Here is a 22,757-nt window from a genome sequence, read left to right on the forward strand (position 1 = left end):
GCATACAGTGATGCAGATTGGGCTGCTGATCTAACCGACAGACGGAGTGTGTCAGGTTATTGTGTTAGCCTTAATGAGAGCGGGCCACTGGTTTCCTGGAAAACCAAAAAGCAGCCAACTGTCGCTTTATCAACTTGTGAAGCTGAGTATATGGCTTTAGCAGCTACTATGCAGGAGTATATGTACTTAATACAACTACTAGAGGCAGGGCCGCCCCTCCCTACAGGCCAATCACGCAGGCTGCATGGGGCCCCGTCTTGCGCAGGGGGCCCCGCCCAGAGGGCCTCAGCTGCTGTGCGCAGTTCTCCGCTCAGTTCTCCGCGCACCCCCCCGCGAGAGTGAGAGTGAGAGGTGACAAGGGGAGCATGTCTGTAACCCGACACCGTTATAATGTATCGACATCTGACCAATCACGGCTTTGATACGGCCACTAGTGCAGGTGAAGAGATGTCGGTGAAAAGACAGTTTCAGTCCGGCGCAAAAAACAAAACATGAAGAAACTAGAGCATCACTCGAAGGTGGGTTATTGTATGAGTCAAATGTACAACTTGCGAATGTTGTATAAGTCAAATTGCCAATTGCCATATTAAAACATCAGCTGCAATTCATGACATGAAGAAGGTCTCTGCAGAGCATACAGGCTAATGGAGATGCAGTTATTTCCAGCATTCTTTATTTACCATTCAAGTATGTGATGCCTTTGATCTGCTAATGTATACAGGAGGAAGAGTGATAAACTGTCCGTTTAGTTGGCTTACATAACAGTTCAAGTTTACAGCCTAAAAAACATGGAGCATTTTTTCCCCTTTTATTCATTTTTTAATGAATAACTCCTGCAGTCATCATCATGTCAACCACAACACAGAGAAATACTGATCTGTGTGTAGTTGTTGATACATTGCTGACAGAGGGAACTACATTTGAATACATATTTAAGAAATATCAGTTTTTGAGCATGTCATAAGCATGTTTTGTCTTGACTATATTACAACTATATTATAATAAAACAATATATTATTTGTATTATTAAATTGATTATGATTATCATTATTAGTAGAAGTAGTTTATTTGCATTCATTATATTTTAATCTTTTTGAGGCTAGTATTTGGCAGGAAATACAGACGTATTCACCAGTAAACACATACTGAACGACATACATGCACATTTACCTCAGTGTATAAAAAAGTAACTGTGTTGATAATAATAATAAACAGGAATTATATTTGCAAAACATTTTTTCACTCCTGTCGGTTGGGGGGGGGGGGGGGGGCTCATCTCACAATGTCGCTTGGGGCCCCAAGTTGGCAAGGGGCGGCCCTGACTAGAGGGCATTGACAAATGTGAATATACACTACCTACGATTTACGAAGACAACCAGGGCACAATAGCGTTGGCAAAGAATCCTGTTAACAGACAGAGATCCAAGCATATTGACATCAAGTATCATTTTCTGAGGTCAACTGTGGAAGGGGGAAAAACAAATCTGATGTATTGTCCAACAGACCAGATGGTGGCAGATGTTACGACAAAACCTGCACCAAAGTTTAAGTTGATTAAGTTTGCAAAGTTTATGTTTGGAGAGTAATAATGCCTGTAAGCTAGAGTTTCAATTTCTGTAAGGTAGAGAACCCTATGTTTTTATTTGTTAAAATACCACAAATGTGATATCAAGTGGGGGTGTTAACAATTTGTGTTTGTTATTTGTTGTGCATGACTGGAAGCCAATAGTGAACCAGGTTAAAGGTCATGATGGGTATAAATAAAGCCAGGCCTCCAATGGGAGGGCCCGTTGAATGAAATGCCACCGTCTCTGATGCTTCGTTATTCCTCCGCTTATTTGGATGCTAAACAGCAATGAAGTTATGCTTACTCTGCTAACAATTAAAGTGTTCTCAAAGCTGGTAAAGGTGCAGCTAGTTTGAATGACTTTGTATACTGCAGGGTAGCTTGTGGATTTACTCCAGGTGGAACTAAAGTCTGATTTAACACTTGATTTTCACATCATTCATCCACATCTGTAAAGTAACTAAAGGTATTAAATACATGTAGTGGAGTTAAAGTACACCATTTTCAACCTCTGGTTGAGTAGAATTACAAAGTATTACAAAATGGAAATACTCAAGTAAAGTACAAGAATCCCAAAATGGTACTTAAGTACAGTACTTGAGTTAATGTACTTCGTTACTTCCATCTGAGTACATCTCCCACATCTGCTCTTATTATTCTAAATGTCATTAACTATGATTTTTATCATAGCATCATATTCAGAGTGTGACTATATGGCCAGCTCTGTGTCTGGCTGTCTTGGACTTAATCTGAAGGTAGCAAATATGTGGTTTAACATAAAAAAAACATTTATTAAAGGTGGGGTTGGTAAGTTTCAGAAACCGGCTCGAGATACACTTTTTGTTATATTCCATGGAATGCTCTTAACATCCCGATAGCAATGAATATCTTAAGTGCTTTGACAAAAAAATCCATAACAAAATGTCATCTGTGGAAGCTGTAGTACTGTAAAAAGTACAACCAATTGGTTGTACTTTGCCGCCCTGTCTGTCAGCCTTCCATCTCGTGCACGCACAAATGTATCTGGTGCCCTCATTGGGCGTGCCGTCATTGGGCGTGCATTGCAGCAGTACTTCAATGACTCGCCAGCAACAGGCGGCCACTTTCACCAGTCTGCTGACGTCATGTGCGCGTTCATGTGTGTTGGAGGAGGTGCTCTGTAAGGAAGTCTGAAGGAAGGGGCGGATTCTTTTCGGCTGTGTACTTTCAAATTTTAGTGCACTCGAGCAGGTTTCTGAAACTTACCTACCCCACCTTTAAGTGTACATTTTCAAGGTCAGCACTGAGATTATCATCGGATCCCATAAATAGTCAGTGAGTCAGTATTGGTCTAATACTCAGTTTTATACAAATGTAAGGAATATAATACAACATATATAATACAATATTTATTCATACTGGAAAGAGGAGCCATTAAAGTCTCTCGTTGGAACCAGTTCTGGTTTAAAGGTTTACAGGATGGATCAGATGTACACATATGTAATCACACTGCATGATATCAGAGGGCAATGACCTCTGACGGTCAGATGGATCAGGTGACCTCTGACCCCGTGAGGAGGCGCTGCAGTCCCACTAGAGCTTCTTGGGGACGTTGGTGATGATGGGTTTGGGCCGCGTCTTGAAGATCAGCTTCCGTTTGATGAGCGCGGTCACGCAGTAGGAGGTGGAGGGGGCTCCTGGCTGCTTGGTTTCCATGGGTAACTGTGGGACATCATTGTTTTCATTGTCACTGTCACGGCAACCCTGGCTGTCCTGCAAATGGCTGGAATGCTTGGTGAGTACAGCAAAGGGTTTTTCCAGTTTCACCTGCTTCCCATAAAGAATATGGTGCCCTACAATGAGCACTGGCACCCCCTGGTGGAGGGAGGAAGAAAGACCGCAGCATTAAGAGCCAGGACTAGTTTCAACTTTTAGTGATAATACATTCAGTTGAACATCACAGAAGAAACACAAATGCATCAAAACTTCACAATGGATAAGCTGAGATAAGTGTTTCCAATATATGCTTGAAAAAAGACAAGCACTACAATCTCCTTGTATATTTTGAGGTTGGGCCTAAGATAATTAAAGGAATGCTCCACTCATTAGATAATTAATCAAAACTTCAGTATTTAGTGAAACATTATGTTTAAACCATACCCTGAAGAAATCAGCGATATTCCCCGGTAATAATGATTTTATAGCTCTTTTTTATCAAAACCTGTATATTCCGTCAGGCCGCTGCCATTTTGGCCATTTTCAGTAGTCACGTGATGGTCGTGACGTCATCCATGCGTTCACTTTGTAAACATACGAAAACATGGCGGAGTATTTGAGTTCGGACTCGTCAGCCGAGGAAGAAGTTTTGAGCAATATGAAGAGATTGGATGGGGGAATTCAGCCATACAGGTTCGAGCCAAGTAGTCAGAACCGTCAGGAATCCAGGGACAGTGACGATGAGGATGAACAGCACGGTGATCTTGCTGGAGACGATCCCTTTACTCGTGCAATTGATTTCGGGAGGCGAGTAGGAAGACCTGTACATGAATGGTGTACCTAGAACCACGATTTTATGGGGCCGGAAAAACTGGGGGAAAATACCCACTAGCCGGTACTACGCTATATGGAAAGGCCACCAAAAACTGGCCTGGACGATAAAGGACGTTTAAACGGGGCTACCCGCTGCAATGGAAATGCGCTATAACATACCTTATTCTTACTCCGAGCACTACTTCTGGTCCTCCGTCGCTTCACACTTGCAGAGGGCGATTTCTCAACTGGCCGAACTGGTGTCGTGGTCGGTGATGACACCAGAAAGACCGATGGTACTGCATCTCCATTAAGTAATGGTTGTTCAATAAATCCCATGTTATGTTTTATCATACTCTCAGAGTAGTCGTCCGGAAACTTGAAATGTTCGCTGCATACATGCGCCTGTGGATCTTTCGGTTCGGGCCGGCCACATTTCGCTAGCCACTGCCTCCGAACGTACTTCCTACGCTTACCTTTTGGCAACAGATGGAACCGAGCATTCCGTGGATTGTTCCTATCAGAATTGTGGCAATGTTTCGCGATACAATGAGGCATATTTGAAGAGAGTAACTACAGTAAATAACATGAACATCAACGTGTCCTCGAAACCAAACGCATGGTTTACGTCATGTCCGGTAAAATGGCGCCGCCCACAGTGTTGATGTTATTTCGGTAATTAATCAGTTTAAAATCACTGATAATGTCATCGGATTAAAAAAAAAAAAAAAAAGACTGGCAGAGACTGGTCTGTTTTATCGGATGATAATTATTTAAAAATGAGTGTCATGAGCATACCATTCCTTTAAATAAAAAAAGAGAAACTAGTTTGTTGTTTTATTTACTGTAAATTATTAACGCATGTGGTTATTTATTAGAGTAAAGCTTACAACTTAGATCTTCAAACAGGGTTCTCACACATTTGTAATCATCAAATTCAAAAGACTTCAAGACCCAACATGGCATAGTTTGACCTTGCAGTCAAGTCTATTTTTGCTCAGGAACGTATCTAAAGCAGGGAAATTACCAGGGAACTGACAAGAGATGTTCAAATTCTCTAGATGATGGAAAGGAGCTTCAACGCTTCCTTTATAACCTCCTTTAGCTGGTGAAACACTAGACTTTCCTTTACAGAAGGAAAGGAGAAAATGTTGTCCAAGAATACATTGTGCCCACATATTAAATTAATGAATTGAATTAGACAACATTTGGCTGTTAATGGAAACAACCGATCGTGACTGAGAAAGTGGATAATGTAAGTTATGCTTATTAAACATTTAACAACTTATGCCGTAAACTACCAAAGTGCTTCTATGTTTTAAGGTTCCAACACTATTAAACCAAAAGGTGAACAATGACCGTTACGCTACACTCTAAAAATGACCAAATGGATTCATTTCAATATTTCCAGTGTTCACCGAGTTAAGGGGTGGTCCTTAAGCTTTACGTTTTTTTTTTAATTCCACATGTGTCCACCTTGAGTGATAATATGCACAGTAGAAGATATTCTTTATTTAGATGATTTATTCAAATAGTTTTTAACAATCCTATTTAATGGTATTCATATCATGTAATACGAGTGGACAGCAGTGTGAGCAAACATTTAGTTTCCCTTTCCCATTTTTTGTTTTAGTTCAAATGTTGTGAAGTAATGTACTTTTCACTGTTGCACACGTTTATAAAGACCAGCATGAAACAACGTAACACATAGTGATTAGGACGCACAGGAGAAAGTATCTGGATACGCTTTTAGTCCCTCTACCCTAAAAGTGTAGTTTTCCCACAGCTGCTGACGCATCGTAATAACGTTGACCAGTGTCTCTCTTCACAAGTCCTGGGCTGCGTATCAGGTCGACTATTTTCATTTCCTCGGTCTCGGTCTCACCGGAAGTTGATTTGTCTGCGCCATCTTGAGTAGCGTCCCATGGCACTTATTTCTGCCGGAGGAGCGAGGAGCGATAATGGAGGAGCAATAACCAGACCATCCTCCGATGAAATCCTCAGATAGTGAGGGAAGCAAGGATTTAATTTAACCGACCTGAGACGGGTCCCTGATGAATTCTCCTTCACATCTTTCCTTAACAACATGGCTGCTTCTCAGGTCGGTTAAATGAAATCCTTGCTTCCCTCACTTGCGTCGTTTCCCTGCGTCTAGTCCCTCCCACCAGGGAAGCATGGAGGGACGCAAGGAAACCACGAGAAGCAGGGAAATTAGTTTTAAGAGCAATGGGACGTCCTTTCCTCCGGAGCGTCACGTGAAGCGACGTCCGTTTGTGATGAAGCTGCACAGCTGATCGTCTGACAGCAGCTCTGTCCCCGTTATTTCCACACACCCCCCCCGCCTCTGTTAGTGCACATTTACTAGTGCTGTAGCGACGCGTCGACTTCAAAATATCGTCGACGACATATTTCCGCGTCGACGCGTCGCTACACACACGTGAGTCACCCAAAGCAACAAGCAGTTCGCAATCGCACTTCAAACACAATGGAGACTGAAACGGCTACCACCTCCTCCTCACAGGATTGCGCACGAAGCCCCCAAACGAAAACATCTCGCCCTAGGTCTTCAAAAGCATGGGAATATTTTAAAGTTAGTCCAAAACGCAAAGATATTTATATCTCACTGAGACTTCTGCATAGCCTAGCAGAAGCAGCAGCTAGCTGTGGTGGCTACCATTAGCAGCTAGCATTTGCTCTCCGATTTTTACATAAAATGGAATTATGGATTATAAATTCAATCATTTTTTTATATATAGACGTTAAAAACCTATGGATTAACCGATTCAGCCGCGTTTTTTCTCATTTTATTGCCATTGAACACGTCTTTTGATCAGATTACGGTGGTGAGACGATCTCCCGAGAAGCTCTGTGAAGGTACGTGTTGTGATGACTGTATTTGCTTCCCCTGTCGCGAGTCCGGATCACTCAGTGATGATACTATATACCTACATAATCTGTGGAGTCTCAGCTTTAATCGGATATATTGTATGTGCAGCTACGATAAGTAATAAGGGTACTTTTATCTTGAGTTCTGTGCCAATGTCCGTTAGCATTTTTCGCTCAGGGGTCATTTAGATGCTTCTTATGAGACTTGTGTTTTGTTTTGGTAAACATGGTTTGTATCGTCAGTTAGCTGAGATTATTTCCGTTAATCTGGTATAACACATTAATAGGTTCTTAAATATTAAGATCCCCTGAGACACAGTATCGTGACATTTTTTTTTTTGACATTACGTTTTTTTTACATTACGTTTTTTATTAATTGAACAACAGAAAAATAATCGTTAGATTAGTCGACTAATCGATCAAATAATCGCCCGATTTATCGTTTTCAAAATAATCGTTTCCCCCCAGCACTAACATTTACTGACACAAACATATGTATCATCTGTTGTAGACCCAAATAAATAAAATAAAATAAGAACTAATTCTCAAAAAAGATAAACGCCATTCTTAAAATGTATAAACGAACATTAGTTTGATTAATATTGATTAGAGTGCACAATAGAAATAAAATAATTGAGAGAAGAAAAAGAGATATGTTATCTATCAAAACCCAGTTAGATTAACATTCATTGGATTGCACACTTTGTTTGTTTGTGTGGATATGTAGTACATTAACATTTTAATAGCACTTAATGACTGACTGAATGGAAATGACAGTAAATGAAAATGTAAAACGAAAAAAGCGATCATGAAAATGTCTCCAACAAATGAATAAAATGATTTGTGACCACTTTGTTGTTCAGATATATCACATATTTGTAACTAAATGATCCATGAATTGAAAAAAAACACGGTATAAACTGAGGAGTGACTCCCGTGAGGTTCATGTGTTTTCTTCACTCCGCTGGGAAACTGCTCTCATGTCAAGAAGCATCAGATCAGTGCATGCACTGCATCGTCCAATCAGTGAGCGATACACAGTAAGGGGGCGGGGCGAGTGTCTCAGGATTTCATCGAAGGATGGTCTGGTGGTTCCTCGGTTATAGCTCCTCGCTCCTCCGGCAAAAATAAGGCCATTGGAACGCTACTCAAGATGGCGCAGACAAATCAACTTCTGGTGAGACCGAGACCGAGGTCGTTTCTCAATCGCGAGTACGCTTGCTTGGTAGCACATGTCTTCCGAGTCACTTGCTTCAGAAGCGAGACAAGAATCCTTCCTGGCATTCAGAAAATGAAGAGTGGAACAGGCTAGCAAGTGTGCGTCATATGAGAGGCCCCGCCTTACATTTTCCACCACAGATTTGGGGAAATTGGTCCGTGCGCAAAGCATTGTGGGGATTTGAAGGACACGAAGTCTACCCATGTGCAGCCTCAAAATTTCCCCCACACCAAGGACGCGGCCTCGGTGGAATTCCAAGTATACTGGACATTGGAACGGTCCTGCTGCGCCACTTGATGACGTAGCATCCTTGAAATATTGGCTTGGAAGCCAATATCCTCGCGATTGAGAAACGGCCCGAGGAGCGAGGAAATGAAAAATAAGAGAAGTGAAACGCAGCCCATGACTGTTTTCACAGGGGTTGAGGAGAAGTTGCTAGCAAAAGACGTAGCTGGAGACACGGGACAAGATACTTTCTGGAAGCAGGTGGAGAGTGAAACAATGTCGCAACTGAGAGAAGACATGTAGAAGGCACAACCGAACTTACCTATTTACTTCGGGGGAAAAAAGATTATAAAATAGTTGGCAATTAATTTAACAAGAGAATTGTATAATCTTTGCAGATAGCGCATTATGTATGTCATTCTTTACTTTCTTTATGAACTTTTTAGGTGTCTCTGAGCACTGGAGAAAGAGTTATGAATATACATGATACAAATATCCCATATTATTGTTGAATGAGCCTGATTTCTTTGTAACTCTAAAACTAAGTTTGCCTTTGATAGCAGCAGTGTGCGGTACCGTGTTCACCTCTATGGTGTAGAGCAGGTCTCCCATCACGTTCCCTGCCAGAGCAGAGTTGTGTCTGGAGAACATCTCTCCCTGCAGCTCCACCAGCAGCCACTCAGCAGGACTGCTGCCATCCACACTTGATCTGCAGGAGCACCAACACAGCCTCACATCAACTGAAGGACTTCGTTATACACATGAGATATCCTCCACCACATGTCAGAGTCCTGCATTATCAACCCTACATAAGTAAAAGTATGTAAGTATTATCATCCATATTCACTTAAAGTATGAATAGTAAAAGTAGTGATTGCGCAGTAAAACTTTCTCTGTGATTTACTTTGTGATTAATATTTCTGCAGCATCATGTGTATGTTGAGTTTTCCTGCTGTAGGAGTTTTTAAGGTTCGGTTCAACACATTTATATACTGGTAAATCTACAGCAATGCATGACATTAATATGTATGTAGCTCTGTTGCTGTCCTGTGAGAAGCACTAAGTAAAGTCAACTTGTGAAGATGTATTTTCCACCGGACCCAAGAGGATTCTAAATGTTTTTCAACGAGAAAGAGAAGAATTGTCAATACAAACGACCAACACCTATCAGGGTTAAACACAGGTACACGGTTTTCACTGGACAAGAAGCTTTTACAAAACTTTAATCTAAATATCACTCATAAATGTTGCTCAATAGGAAGTGCAACGCTTCCCTCTGAGATGTAGTGAAATAGAAGTATAAATGTGCTAAAGTAAAGTAACTAAGTAGCCTACTACTTAGTAAATATACTTACATCACTCTGGTTCACTCCCTACATTCTCCATAAACGTGTTCCCTAAGAAGTGTTTTGTCCCTGTGCTATCTCATTCACAGTACCGTTACACTTCTATTACAAATGATCAGTGGTGTAAAGTAACTAAGTACATTTACTATTGTACTTATACTTTTGAGAGACGTGTACTTGAACTGAGTATTTCAATGTGTTACTACTGTTTACTTCTACTCCACTACAAATCAGAGGATAGTAGTGTACTTGTATTTAATAAATGTAGTTACTTCACAGATGTGGATGAATGATGTGAAATATAATCAAGTGTTGAATCAGACTTTAGTTCCACCTGGAGTAAATCCACCAGCTACCCTGCAGTATACAAAGTCATTCAAACTAGCTGCACCTTTACCAGCTTTGAGAACACTTTCATGATCAATCATTATAAAACATATCATATATATTATTCTGAAATCTGCACAAGGACTACTTTTACTTTAAGTCAATTTTGATGATAAAACGTTTGTACTTTTACTTGAGTAACAGGACTTTTACTAGTAACAGAGTATTCCTACACTCTGGTACTACACTATCTGAGTACTTCCTCCACCCAGGGACTCCTCCAGGCGGTATACACAAACCTTTAGGCTGAACACATGCGGTGTATCTTACCTTATGACTATTTGAACCATCGTGCTGTTAGAGAGCGGACACCGTGCTGCAACACGAACAGGATGAAACAGACCGACACGTTACCGAGGCATTACAAGTGCCCAACACAGCAGTAACTATACGAGAACAATAACCAACAATAGCATTCAGAATGCTGTGTTTATACAGAAACGTTTACAGTATGTGCTTCATAGTCTGCTAGTATTTCCCGCCACCGGTTTCCTGCTGTCAGTGTGATGACGTTGTTCCGGTTTGTGCAGTGTGTTTGTCAAATTCATTTCCGGTTCATAGGTTCACAACGTGGCTGCGGATGTTTTCCAGCGTGGGGTTCACAGCTCAGAAAGTGTAGACACTGTGAGGATAAACAGCAGGTAATTGTTATATTATTATTATTATGAGTTATGACGGTTAAACTGAGCTTTATTTATATATACTGACAGTGTGTCTCCCTGGGAGGGGTGTGCGTGTGTGTGTGTGGGGTAACGGACAGCTCTACGGTTATGTTTTGCCTAGCTGTAACAGTCTTCCTCTTGCGTTTTTCCTCAAAGTAAAATGGCTGAGTTCAAGGTGCACCGTGTTCGCTTCTTCGACTACATGCCCACTGCTATCCGAGCCATGGCGTTTAACCCCCGCACGGAGCGGCTGGCTGTGGCCCGGGCTGATGGAGCTCTGGAGATCTTCAACTTCGCGGACAACTACTTCCAAGAGAAGGTAACCTGCACTAAAATACAGCTTTCCCTCCAGCCCCAAGTTTTGTCCAGAGAAATAAATAAAATACAAAAAAACACAACTCTGCTCACAAACCATAAAGATAGAGATAGGTACTTTATTTGATCCCAAATTGGGAAATTATTTAGTGACAGTAGCAGGAGTGTGTTCAGGTATTACAATCTTCAAATAAAACAAGTAAAACACAAATAAAAGGTAAAAATAAAACAATAACAGCCATATAGTAAAAACAATAGACAATTTAAAAGAACTTTCCTACACGACCCACTCTGTCTGGAAACAACAACTGAACAGCACTAACATTCAAACTGTCTTGAATGAATGAAATGAGCCAGCCGGTGGTGTTTTAAAGAAAGCTCTGAACCCTTAGGGCTTCATCTTCAGTTCCACTTTTCTTTCCATGCATTTTCAACATGTTTTGATGTTGATCCACAGGTCATCCCAGGGCAGGACGGCCGGGCTGCGGAGGCTCTGTGTTGGCTGGGCCAGCGCCTGTTCAGTGCCGGGCTGAATGGAGAGATCACAGAGTATGACCTGGAGAACCTGAGACCCAGGTACACAGTGGAGGCCTATGGAGGACCAATCTGGAGCATCAGTAGCAACAGCCAGGGAACCCTGCTCGCGGTCAGTCAGCACCTTGTGGATATTTAATCTACTCTACTCCTGATGCTAATGTTCTTCCGCCCAGCGTGGTGACCTTGCTCAAAGTCGATAATAAATTGACTGAATGTTTTCTAATCCAGGTTGGTTGTGAAGACGGGACAGTGAAAATATTTGAAATACTGGAAGAGAGGATTCAGTTTCAAAGAAACCTCGACAGGCAAAAGGGTAAGATTCAAATTGACCCAGAGGTATTTCTGCTCTTCAACTGGCAGTTGTATAAATATATAGATAGGCTTACATTGGACAGTATCCAGCAATGTTATCACACATTTACCCTGTATCATAGCTAACCTAATAACAAAAGGCCTGTGATTACATTTGTATTTTTTGAAATAAGTGTTAGTTATATTGCAGTTTTATTCGCAAAAATGTAATGTGCAATATTGAACTATTTCTCAATCCAGGTGTTTTACACCATTAGTCAAATTATTAATGAAATCCATGCAAAAAATATAGCTTACAGTTGACATGTATTGGGACATCCCTAGCTTGAATAATAACACAATGATTGAGCTGCTTGATTTGACAAGTTATGATCAAATGAAACATTCATTTTAAGAATTTTTTTTTAACTTAAAACCATTGTTTTTATTTGTAACCCTTTCTCTGACTTGGTGACATTTTGTTTCCTGTGATCTTCTAGGTCGTATTATCTCTCTCTGCTGGCATCCCTCTGGTACATTGATAGCTGCTGGCATGATGGACATGATAAAAATCTTTGATGCTGAGTCAGGTCAGTAGATACATTCCATCCGGGAGTTATTAGCATCATATAAGTTTCATGTTTGTTAACTGTTTTTGTTTTCTACTGCCACGTCAGGCCGTGCCACACACAGACTGCTGGTGGAGAGAGGAGTCGGAGCATCAAAGAGTAGAGAGGTGGTGGTTTGGAGCATCGCCTTCCTGTCAGATCACACTATCATCAGCGGTGACTCGGCAGGAAAGGTCCAGGTCTGGGATGGACTCACAGGGACTCTGGTCAGAACCCACCTAGTCACCAAGTGGGACGTTCTGGCCCTGTCTTCTTCCCAGGTAAGTGTGCAACCAATAATTAGAACATTCATAAACCCCTGATCTGAGGTAGTGTTATTGCACAGCCCATAGATCCAGTAACGTACAACTGTCCACATAATTCACAGGACGAGAGCAGCGTGGTAGCCGGGACGTCAGAGGGAACGGTGGTCCAGTTTCAGTTCCTCTCCTCTAATGTTGGCCAGCAGGATAAGGAATGGGTCCGAACAAGGACCTTTAAAAACCACTCCCATGATGTGAGGGGGCTCGCTCACACCGACACAGCTGTGGTTTCTGGAGGTCAGTGCTTTTTTGTTTTGTTTACGTTAATCAACTTGGCAGTGTTATCCAAGGCAAAGTGTATGATATTAAAAGTTATGTCCAATATTATTTTAATGCAAACGCATCATCACATCCTTTCAATTATTTCAGTTTAACTTAGTGTTAATTTCGTTGACTAAAACTATGACGAAATATGTTCGTCAACGACCTTTTTTTCCATGACGAAAACGAGACGATGACGAGACGGCACCGTTGGCAGTAAACAATAACTGTAACGAAATCATCATGCATTATCGTTGACGAAAAGTAACGAGACGAAAATGTAGTTTACTAAATAAAAACTATGCCAAAATCTCTCTTTACTTTCGTTGACGAAAAATGAGGAGACGAAATATTATCAAAGATAACGTTACATCTCTGATAGTCAGTTTTTCTCCCAGCAGTTCCATTTCCGGTGCTGTGGCCGGGCAGCAGCTGTGTGTGTCTGCGGTGCGCGCGGCGGTACATTTGAATTACACCGGGCAGCGGCACACTGTGAACTGTCAGGAAGACTCTGGTCTAACTCATGGTCTAACTAACCTTATTCAACAGAAAATAAAATGGCAACAACAGGGCTTGGGAGCAGTGGTCGCACTTGCGTTAACCGAATACCCCCTGTCAGCGCGAGTGAGTGATACATTGTGCACTCGACGGATAATAATGGATTATGATGGAAATGTTACGATCCTGTCCGTCAAAATGACTGACAATGAAAAAGTCTAAAGCCACCACTGCTTGGGAGAAAGAAACGATGTGATATTTGGGCCCATTTTAGCTACAATGAGGCGGAGAAAAAAAGAGAATGCATTGTTTTATCAGAAGGGAAGCAATGTGGCCATAACACAGCTGGTACAAACACCACAAACCTGACCAGATACTCTCTGCAAAGCTTCTTAATCATTCAACCTGTGTTTTTCATCAAATAAGGACAAGATATAATCTTATTGTGAAATACGTTTGACTAAAATGACAAATTATTGGTTTTGGCTAGACTAGTTTGACTGAAATGTTCTATAATCTGATGACTAAAAAAGACTCAACAGTTTTCATTGACAAAAAGTAGACTAAAATAATTAGTTTTCTTTGACTAAAATAACACTAAAATGCTCAGACTTTTAGTCGACTAAAACTTGACTAAATAAAAACAGGATGAAGGTGACTAAATATGACTAAAACTAAAAAGGAAATTTAATACAGGACTAACGGCCCGTCCACACAGCGGCGTGCGTTGAAGCTTCCAACGCTTCTGCCCATTCACTTTGAATGGGGTGACGTCACTTTTAGCCGAACTGCATCGTGGGAGGCGACGCGGAGCGTTGCTGGCGTGGCTCGCTGCAAAAGTTGAGCAATGTTCAACTTTTGACGCCTCGGCAGAAGCGTCAGCCAATCGAATCATATGCCAGTACAAGCTCTAGCCAATCAAACCGCTGCTTGTGTGTCAGGGGCGGGAGATTCATGTGATTGGTTGTTGGTCGAGTGTCAGACACACCCGCCGGCAAGCGTCAACGCACGCCGCTGTGTAAGACTAAAACTAAATAAAAAAATAGCTGACGAAATTAACACTAGTTTAACCCCATGAGTGCTTCATCCAGAGGAGTTGAACCTCTGCATAATGCCATCAAATCATGAATAAACCAACACAGAGACTTATCATGTTGGTGTCAGTTCAGATTTTTCAGTATTACTTTATTGTGATCCGCTGATATGAAAGAATATGGTAATGTTTTGTCAGGTATGGACACCCAACTGGTAGTGCGCCCCCTTTTGGACAAGGTGGAGAAGAACACCCAGGAGTCAGCACTGCGCAAAATTGCTTTCCCACATGTAAGCACAGTTCATCACCTTGTTATGTTGCAGCTATATGCTTTAACTGTTGCTAATTGATTATACATTCAATACATGGTAATTACAAGGTTACAAATTAAAACACTTTTTTTTGCAAATTGATTTAATATAAACTGAAGTATCACAGTGGCATTATTATTCAGACTGTTCTTTCTGACATTTGGAATGTAGCACAGGTGCCTCCCATCATAATATTTCTGATGTTTCTACCCTTTCATTCGGAAAGGCTTTCACCAGGACTCAGAGCTGATATAGCTACATTTGAAAACATTTAGCTATATCAGCTGATGAGGGAAAAATCAATGAAAAAGATTTTAGGATAAATCTGCAATTTATTTTCGGAATGCACTGTATAGGGGGCATCTTAAAGGCCAATGTTTCCATGACGACCTGCTAACCTCTGTGTGTTCCCTGTAGAGAAGCCTGGTTTGTTGTGCAAAGAAAGCAGGACTGCTGCTCTTCCAGTTCCCCGATCATTTGGAGCTGTGGAGACTAGGGGAGAGTAATGGACATGGTGAAGGCAACACACACTCGCACACAACCAGTTACACATTATAATGTAAGCAGTAAAAGTAGTTGGGTACTGACTGCACAGCTGCAATACTGTAATGATTTGTTATGGTAACAGGAAGTCCTGGTGACAGTCTGCCTGTGAAGAGGAAACCAGAGAAGCTGATCCAGCTGAAGAGGAAGGTGTGTACTAACGTTGTGTATCTAAACCGATCAGCCATAACATTATGACCACTGACAAGTGAAGGGAAGCACATTGATTATCTCGTTACAATGGCAACCGCTTTTTTTTTTGCGTTTCCACTAGGGGTAGTTCCGGCTAATGGGTACTGTTTCACAGTTTTTCTGGCCCCCCAAAATCCAGGTTCTTTCCGGGCCAACAACCGGGCTGAGTATGCTCAACTAGAGAGAGAATCGCTGGCAAGGGGGCTGTTATGTGCCATCATGACACGCATGGTGTTCTTTTTTTATATATTATAATGAAGCGCGAGCTGTGTGCTCGAGTCTTCCTGCCTGTCGGCTCTGCTCATCGGTGTATAATAAGGCTCTGCTGCTCCGGTATGAGGGTCTAGCTTCAGCAGCTACATTACCTACGTGTGCGTTCGTTAATATTAACTGTGCGGTCCGGAGTCACTGTGGCACAGACTGGACCGCTAGTGAACAGCTGTTAGAACGGGGCGTTCAGGTGTTCAGAGCAGAGCTCCCTGTCGGAGCGCAGAGCGTGATGTGAACTGAGAAGTTTTTCTGTCGCAATATTATCGTTGAGCTAGCTAGCTAGCATACATTATCACTATCTGCAAAATAAATCAAGTAAAAAAAAATAATTCACATTTATTTTTCTTTATTTTTCAATATCGCGATAAATATCGTACCGTGGACTTTTTATCGCAATAATATCGTACCGTGAGTTTTTTGGTATCGTTACATCCCTACTTTGTATACTGCAGGGTAGCTTGTGGATGTACTCCAGGTGGAACTAAAGTCTGATTTAACACTTGATTAGATTTCACATCATTCATCCAGATCTGTAAAGTAACTAAAGGTATTAAATACATATAGTGGAGTAAAAGTACACCATTTACCTCTGAACTGTAGTGGAGAAGAAGAACAAAGTAGCAAAACATTTAAATACTTAAATAAAGTACAAGTATCTCAAAATTGTACCCAAGTATAGTACTTGAGTTTATGAACTTAGTTACTTTACACCAGTGGCTATAAAGATAGAAAGACTAAGCCTTGCACAGAGGCATGAAAATACATTTTCAAAATGCTCAACAGTGCTGCCAACATTATAAACTGACTGCTACACAATTAAAATAAATGCTTTTATATATTTCTATTAGATGTGACTCTTTGGCATTTCTTTTATTATTAACACTGCTGCTTTAGTTGTTCTGACTGCTAAAATCCTCTGTTATTCTTAATTTTAAAGCTGATATTCCGTGGGGTCGGGGGGCTCGGATCCTTGTCACCTTTTTCATACCTGATGAGTTTGCATCCCTGATACTGATACCGGTTAGTAAAAACCATGAATTAATGCTTTGACAAGTCTGCAGACAGACGGCAGGCGAAAAACCTTTTTAAAATGCGTGTTTTCTAAATGGAGATCGCCTAAGCTAACGCAGTATATGCTCCGACCGTCCACACTCACAACGGCCTATTCAGACATAAATAAACCAGCGACTGTATTCACCATGACACAGACAGTCTGTGGTTTGTACTTGTTTAACTTTAGTCTAGTTTCTGAACAGATATGAGGAGCTGTGAGCTCTGAGTGCTAACAGCTAACGGCTGGTGTTGGTTTTCTGTGGTTCGCATTGAAGATGACTTCACGGCTCCGCCTACACTGCGTGTGAGCCTGGCCTACCAAGGCCTAACTAAGCCGTGCGAGGCCCTGCAGTGGAAATGCGCCATTACAGGACTTAAAGGACCTGCGACCAGATACCACAGCACACCTTCAGAGGGTTAGTGGAGGCCATGCCTCGACGGATCAGGGCTGTTTTGGGACCTACACGATATTAGGCAGGTGGTCATAATGTTATGGCTGATTGATGTATGTGTGTGTTTTTAAATGTACACCTGAAATCTGGTGGAAGCCTGCTGCCTTACTTACCCATCTGTAAGACAGGTCCAACAGTAATTTCAGTTATTCACTTCAGTTCTCTTTGTTTACTCTTGTTTGTCCGTCATCGTCAGTCAGTACACCTGGAGGGATTTTCATAAGATGTGTAAAAGCTCACTGACCTCACAAAAAAGTTCTAATAGGATAACATAATAAACTGATGACATTTGGAGAGATATGGATGTTAACTAGGGGTGTAACGGTTCACAAACATTTCGGTTCGGTACGTACTTCGGTTTTTTGGTCACGGTTCGGTTCGGTACGTTTTCGGTACAGCAGAATTTTTTTTCACAAAACAAAACATATATATATATATTTTTATTATTATTATTAAACTGTGAATAATGTATTCACTCAAATAAATACAAAATATAATAAAATAAACATTAAGGTGCAGCATTTCGATGAACTGAAATAATCTGTATTTGAACTTTACTGTACTAGTACTCACAAAACATAAACTATTAGTTTTGGGTTTTTAATTATTATTAAACTGTGAATATTCACTCAAATAAATACAAAATAAAATGAACATTAAGGTGCAGCATTTCGATGAACTGAAATAATCTGTATTTGAACTGTACTGTACTAGCACCTAAGCAGCCAGTTTGACATTAGGACTTGCTTGTCATTGTATTTTCATGTTTTTTTAAAGAAAAATTAACTTGTCCACATTGCTTGCCGAAAAGGCAGATCTGCTGGCACTAACAATGTCTCCTGATGTGGAGAAAACCCTCTCGCTAGGGACAGAGGTAGCAGATACAGCCAGGTAGCGCTTTACTAACATGGCAACATAAGGATATTTGGTGTTTGTAATAGCTTTGGCTCGGTCTGATCTTTTTGCGAGTGGTGGAGGCTTAAATGCTAGTGGGAGTTGGGTTTGCACTTCAGTCTTTTTTCTTTTGGTACCGGTGATATTCACGTTCGGGTGATGCCTTTTCAAGAGTGTGCAAGTTTGATGTATTGCCAGCCGCGTAACCAATGTTAGTTGAACAATGCCGACAAACAGCTTTGGTTCGGTCCACCTGTCTTTGTCCGTCATCCTTGTACGTAACTGTGAAACCAAAATGTTCCCAAACCGGAGACTTCAATGATGCTGGAGGATTTTCGAGCTCAACTTTATCTGCGTTCGCCATTAATTTTTGACAGTTCCTCAAATTACTGACTACATTTGAACGCATCCCTCTGACCAGCTCTCATAGTATGCCTCTCATCCAATGAAATGACTTGCTCGCTCTATGACGCGTTGAACCCAATGTGAGCAAGTTACTCTGAATGCTGCGACGCAGCACCTGAGATTACTTCCAAAAAGTTATTCACGTTCTCAATTTTTTACGTTTAACGTTATATTCGTTCGGTACACTTCGGTACACACCTGTACCGAACCGAAGGGCCCGTACCGAATAATTTCGGTACGGGTACGTGTACCGTTACACCCCTAATGTTAACTGAACATGACCAGTTTCATGGCATATAACCTTGAGGTGGTCATTTTAATTTAACTAAGCATTTCTTAGTTGGCCAAGTTTGTGTTAACATACAAGGAATGTGACTTATTCATACATATATGATCTTTGAGATGACAGGACATTGACCGTGCTGTCTCCGCAGGGCGAGGATCATATCAGCTGCAGCGCTGTGTCTCCATGTGGAGGCTGGCTGGCGTACTCCACTGTCTCCAGCTTCCGTCTCTACAGATTACAGAACAACACCATCAGTGTCACCAAGGTGAGCTCATCCACTTTTTCCATATGCTACTCTCTGTTTGACTTATTGCTCACACATTAACATAGTAGATATACTAGGGATGCTCCGATCGATCGGTCACCGATCGAGATCGGCCGATACTCACTCTCTACCGATCGATCGGTGCTCTCTAAACATGCCGATCGCGAGAGCCGATCGCATGACGTAAAATACATGATACTTTTCTCTGTGTGCGGCAAAACAAGCTCGCCAAAATGGCTTCACCGGTCTGGCATTATTTTAAGGTGTCCGAAAAAGACAGTAAAATAGCGATATGCAACGTGTGTGTGAAGCAGAAATCCTGCAGCTCCGCCCGCCGGACCGGTAAGCGGAGCGAAACACACAAGAGTTAGACCTAACACACTTAGCTATTTTATCTACCTCTGGAACAAGCTAAACTAGTTATAAATATATTTATTCTTCACTGTCGGGTCACTCATTACTGGATCAGTGAGCTGCATGAGATACTGACAGGCTGTCAGGAGAGAGAGAGGGGGAGAGAGAGAGGAAAAGAGAGCGCTTCCGCTCATTTCTCCCGTGTTATTATCCAAAGTGAATGTAAACTTGAATAATGGGGCGGTTTTGGCGCAGTGATTAGAGCGTTGGTCATCAGATCAAGGGGCGTTGGTGAACTCGTTCGAATCCCGCGTCAGGCTGTTGTGTCCTTGGGCAAGACACTTTACCCGCATTTGCTCCTGTGGGTAATGTCCGCAGTAATGACTCTTACATGTCTAATATGTGTAATGTGTACTTGTAAAGCACTTTGAGCACCTGTAAAAGCGCTCTAATAAAAAATGTAATGCATTATTATTATTATTATTATTACTTCATTTGAATGTAATAATTACGTTTTTGGGAGTTTTACGAGGCGTGGTTTGCAATCCGCCCAGCCAATCAGACATAGGAACCTTTTTCTCCGACGAAAGTACCTAGCAGGGAAGGAAAAGTGGGGTAAAAAGGTTCTCATGAACTAATTTTAGTTCCGGCTCTTTTTGGTCTGAACGCGACATTTCGGAACTATATCTGAACTAAAGTGGGAAAAGTACTGCAGTGTGAACGCGCCTATGGCCTCACCATATAACAGTAGAGACTGTCCATCAGAGGTGGGAGTAAGTCCTACATGTGCAAGTCATGAGCAAGTCTCAAGTCTTGACCTACAAGTATCAAGCAAGTCACTGTGGTGAGAGTCAAGCAAGTCAAGTCATTGCTCAGGTCAAGTCAAGTCATACAAAATTCTGATGAATAAGCCCAGTTTCCGCATTTAAATCAGTTAAAAGACAGTGGTTATGAAAATGGATTCAACCCACACTATGATCTTCATTACATACACAGTTAATCATTTGAAAACTAATTTAGACCGATGACAATCATATTAGATTCATATTTACTCCAGAACTGCAGACAATATAGCTAGGACTCAATCAAAATGTCCATTACCTACACATATTTAATTTAAATTTCTGTTAACACTAGAACCGCCAACAGCGTCAGCGCCTATATCATTTTCAAATCATTTAATTTGTTCCTCTTCATAATATCCTTATAAACTAAGTAGGACGATTTAAAACTCACTTAATTTGGTTAATTTTGAAATTGCTTCAGCTTATCATCATAACAGATCAAAAAGTTCAGATTCATTTTACAATAAATCAAGGAATGATGCACTTCCACAAACAAAAACAACATAATTAAAACATTTAAACACACTACTAAAAAGTAGATGAACTAAATTATTCAAAAGTCTACAGTAACTTCTGATAATAACACAGGGGAAATAAACGAGCCATCTCTTTTCCTCTCTCTCCCTCTCCTGACAGCCCGTCACTATCAGGGTTAGTAAAATGAATCCCTTGGAGGTTCTAGTGTTCATTTACCGTTGTCTTCTCTTTGCAATGCTTAATCGATTTGAAACCAAGTCTAACGTAGCTTACACTCAACGTTAGCATTCTAGCTAACACAACACATGCACGTACCTTTCTCTGTGGGTTTTTTTGTAGTGACGAATTAAGTTGGATGTTGTGGTGGTCGTGTCACTGATCTTTATGCTGCAGCCCCTGCATACCGCTGTTCTCTTCTTATTACCGTAATCAACAAAATAATCCTTGAATCCAAACTTCACTATTTTTGGAGTAACGCTAGCCGCTGCCATGTTAACTGACACTCCTGCCTTCTAGTGGGTTGCCAGGTTTGCGCGCATGGCGCTATAATCACGTTTTTCGAAAAAAACTAAACGTAATATCTCACGACAAAAACAAACGCAAATATTTTATTTTAAACAGTCAAGTCATCTATCTCAAGCTTAAGTCAAGTCTCAAGTCATGAATACCAAGTCAAAGTCAAGTCTTTTATCAATGTTAGTCAAGCAAGTCTCAAGTCAAAAAATATGCAACTCGAGTCTGACTCGAGTCAAGTCATGTGACTCGAGTCTGACTCGAGTCAAGTCATGTGACTCGAGTCTGACTCGAGTCAAGTCATGTGACTCGAGTCTGACTCGAGTCAAGTCATGTGACTCGAGTCTGACTCGAGTCAAGTCATGTGAATCGAGTCCCCACCTCTGCTGTCCATATACTGTAGGTAAAGAAGAACCATGATGAAGCTCCCTCCCTCTTCTCCCTCTAGGTGTCTAGACTCCCTAAGGACCTTCGCTCGGCGCAGCAGCTCTGCTTCTCCTCTGACTCCACCAAACTCTTTGCTTCCTCCTGCCGTTCTTCAGTCCTAGTCGTTGACCTTAACCAGTCAGATTGCAAATACCTCCACACCCTCAGACCCAAATCAGGTGAGACTCAGTCCTGCTGTTATGTTATAGCATTGTTAGCAACACATGGCGTGATGATGTTTGTGAAAATGTAAACATTGTGAATCACTAGTCGACTAATTAAGTCTTAACCTCTTAAGCCCCACGGACCCGGTTCCGGGGCCGAAATCGCGTCATTTGCAGGAAACAACGTCTAAGGAACCTTAATATTTAATAAACTATGAATATTTTATATCCATATAACGGGAACAAACTCATTTAACTGATCTTTTTCATTTTTCAAAAGAAAACACAATGCTAACACTGACCCTCTGAATTAGCCCCAAGCGAAAAATGCTAACCTATTACTGCACCGAAAATCACTCCTACCTCCCATATTACTTATCCTAGCTGCACATCCAACACATCGTTTATGATCGTAAAGACACAGAATCTAACGGTGCCCACCTCAACACTGAAAGATACAAACTCGCGACGTTATCAACAAAAACGTACATCAAAACATGTGGCGCTAGGTAGCCTACAACGCTAACATGGCTTACCTTAAAGGGAGGGAATGCTCATGACACGCATTTTTAAATAATTATCATCCGATAAAACAGACCAGTCTCTGCCAGTCTTTTTCTTTTTTTTTTTATCCGATGGCG

At 41.3% G+C, this 22,757-nt stretch overlaps 2 protein-coding genes across 2 annotated transcripts; one reads left to right on the forward strand and one right to left on the reverse strand.

The window, feature by feature from the left end:
• Positions 1–2,892: 2,892 nt before the first annotated feature.
• LOC117553202 (chromosome transmission fidelity protein 8 homolog) lies at positions 2,893–10,657 on the reverse strand. The gene is made up of 3 exons (XM_034227024.1): positions 10,409–10,657; positions 8,991–9,114; positions 2,893–3,421 (listed from the first exon to the last, which is right to left on the reverse strand). Exons 1-3 carry the CDS (start codon positions 10,426–10,428, stop codon positions 3,140–3,142), a joined length of 426 nt encoding a protein of 141 aa, XP_034082915.1. The 5' UTR covers positions 10,429–10,657; the 3' UTR covers positions 2,893–3,139.
• LOC117553201 (U3 small nucleolar RNA-associated protein 4 homolog) lies at positions 10,627–22,239 on the forward strand. Its single transcript, XM_034227023.1, has 12 exons — positions 10,627–10,779; positions 10,957–11,119; positions 11,573–11,761; positions 11,881–11,965; positions 12,444–12,533; positions 12,621–12,832; positions 12,940–13,111; positions 14,865–14,956; positions 15,395–15,491; positions 15,606–15,670; positions 19,221–19,337; positions 21,975–22,239. The coding sequence occupies exons 2-12, from the start codon at positions 10,961–10,963 to the stop codon at positions 22,203–22,205; spliced, it is 1,509 nt and encodes a 502-aa protein (XP_034082914.1). The 5' UTR covers positions 10,627–10,779; positions 10,957–10,960; the 3' UTR covers positions 22,206–22,239.
• The last annotated feature ends 518 nt before the right edge of the window (positions 22,240–22,757 follow it).

Source organism: Gymnodraco acuticeps, unplaced genomic scaffold (genome assembly GCF_902827175.1).
Source record: "Gymnodraco acuticeps unplaced genomic scaffold, fGymAcu1.1, whole genome shotgun sequence".
NCBI lineage: Eukaryota > Metazoa > Chordata > Actinopteri > Perciformes > Bathydraconidae > Gymnodraco > Gymnodraco acuticeps.

What these genes read in the sequence shown, in the direction of transcription:
- LOC117553202 (XM_034227024.1), bottom strand. Translation starts at nt 10,428, where the DNA reads ATGGTTCAAATAGTCATAAG. An exon ending in ATGGTTCAAATAGTCATAAG is followed by an intron (nt 9,115 to 10,408) that starts GTAAGATACACC and finishes GTGCTCCTGCAG; the next exon opens with ATCAAGTGTGGATGGCAGCA. An exon ending in ACCTGCTCTACACCATAGAG is followed by an intron (nt 3,422 to 8,990) that starts GTGAACACGGTA and finishes TCCCTCCACCAG; the next exon opens with GGGGTGCCAGTGCTCATTGT.
- LOC117553201 (XM_034227023.1), top strand. Translation starts at nt 10,961, where the DNA reads ATGGCTGAGTTCAAGGTGCACCGTGTTCGCTTCTTCGACTACATGCCC. An exon ending in AATCTTTGATGCTGAGTCAG is followed by an intron (nt 12,534 to 12,620) that starts GTCAGTAGATAC and finishes CTGCCACGTCAG; the next exon opens with GCCGTGCCACACACAGACTG. An exon ending in ACACCATCAGTGTCACCAAG is followed by an intron (nt 19,338 to 21,974) that starts GTGAGCTCATCC and finishes TTCTCCCTCTAG; the next exon opens with GTGTCTAGACTCCCTAAGGA.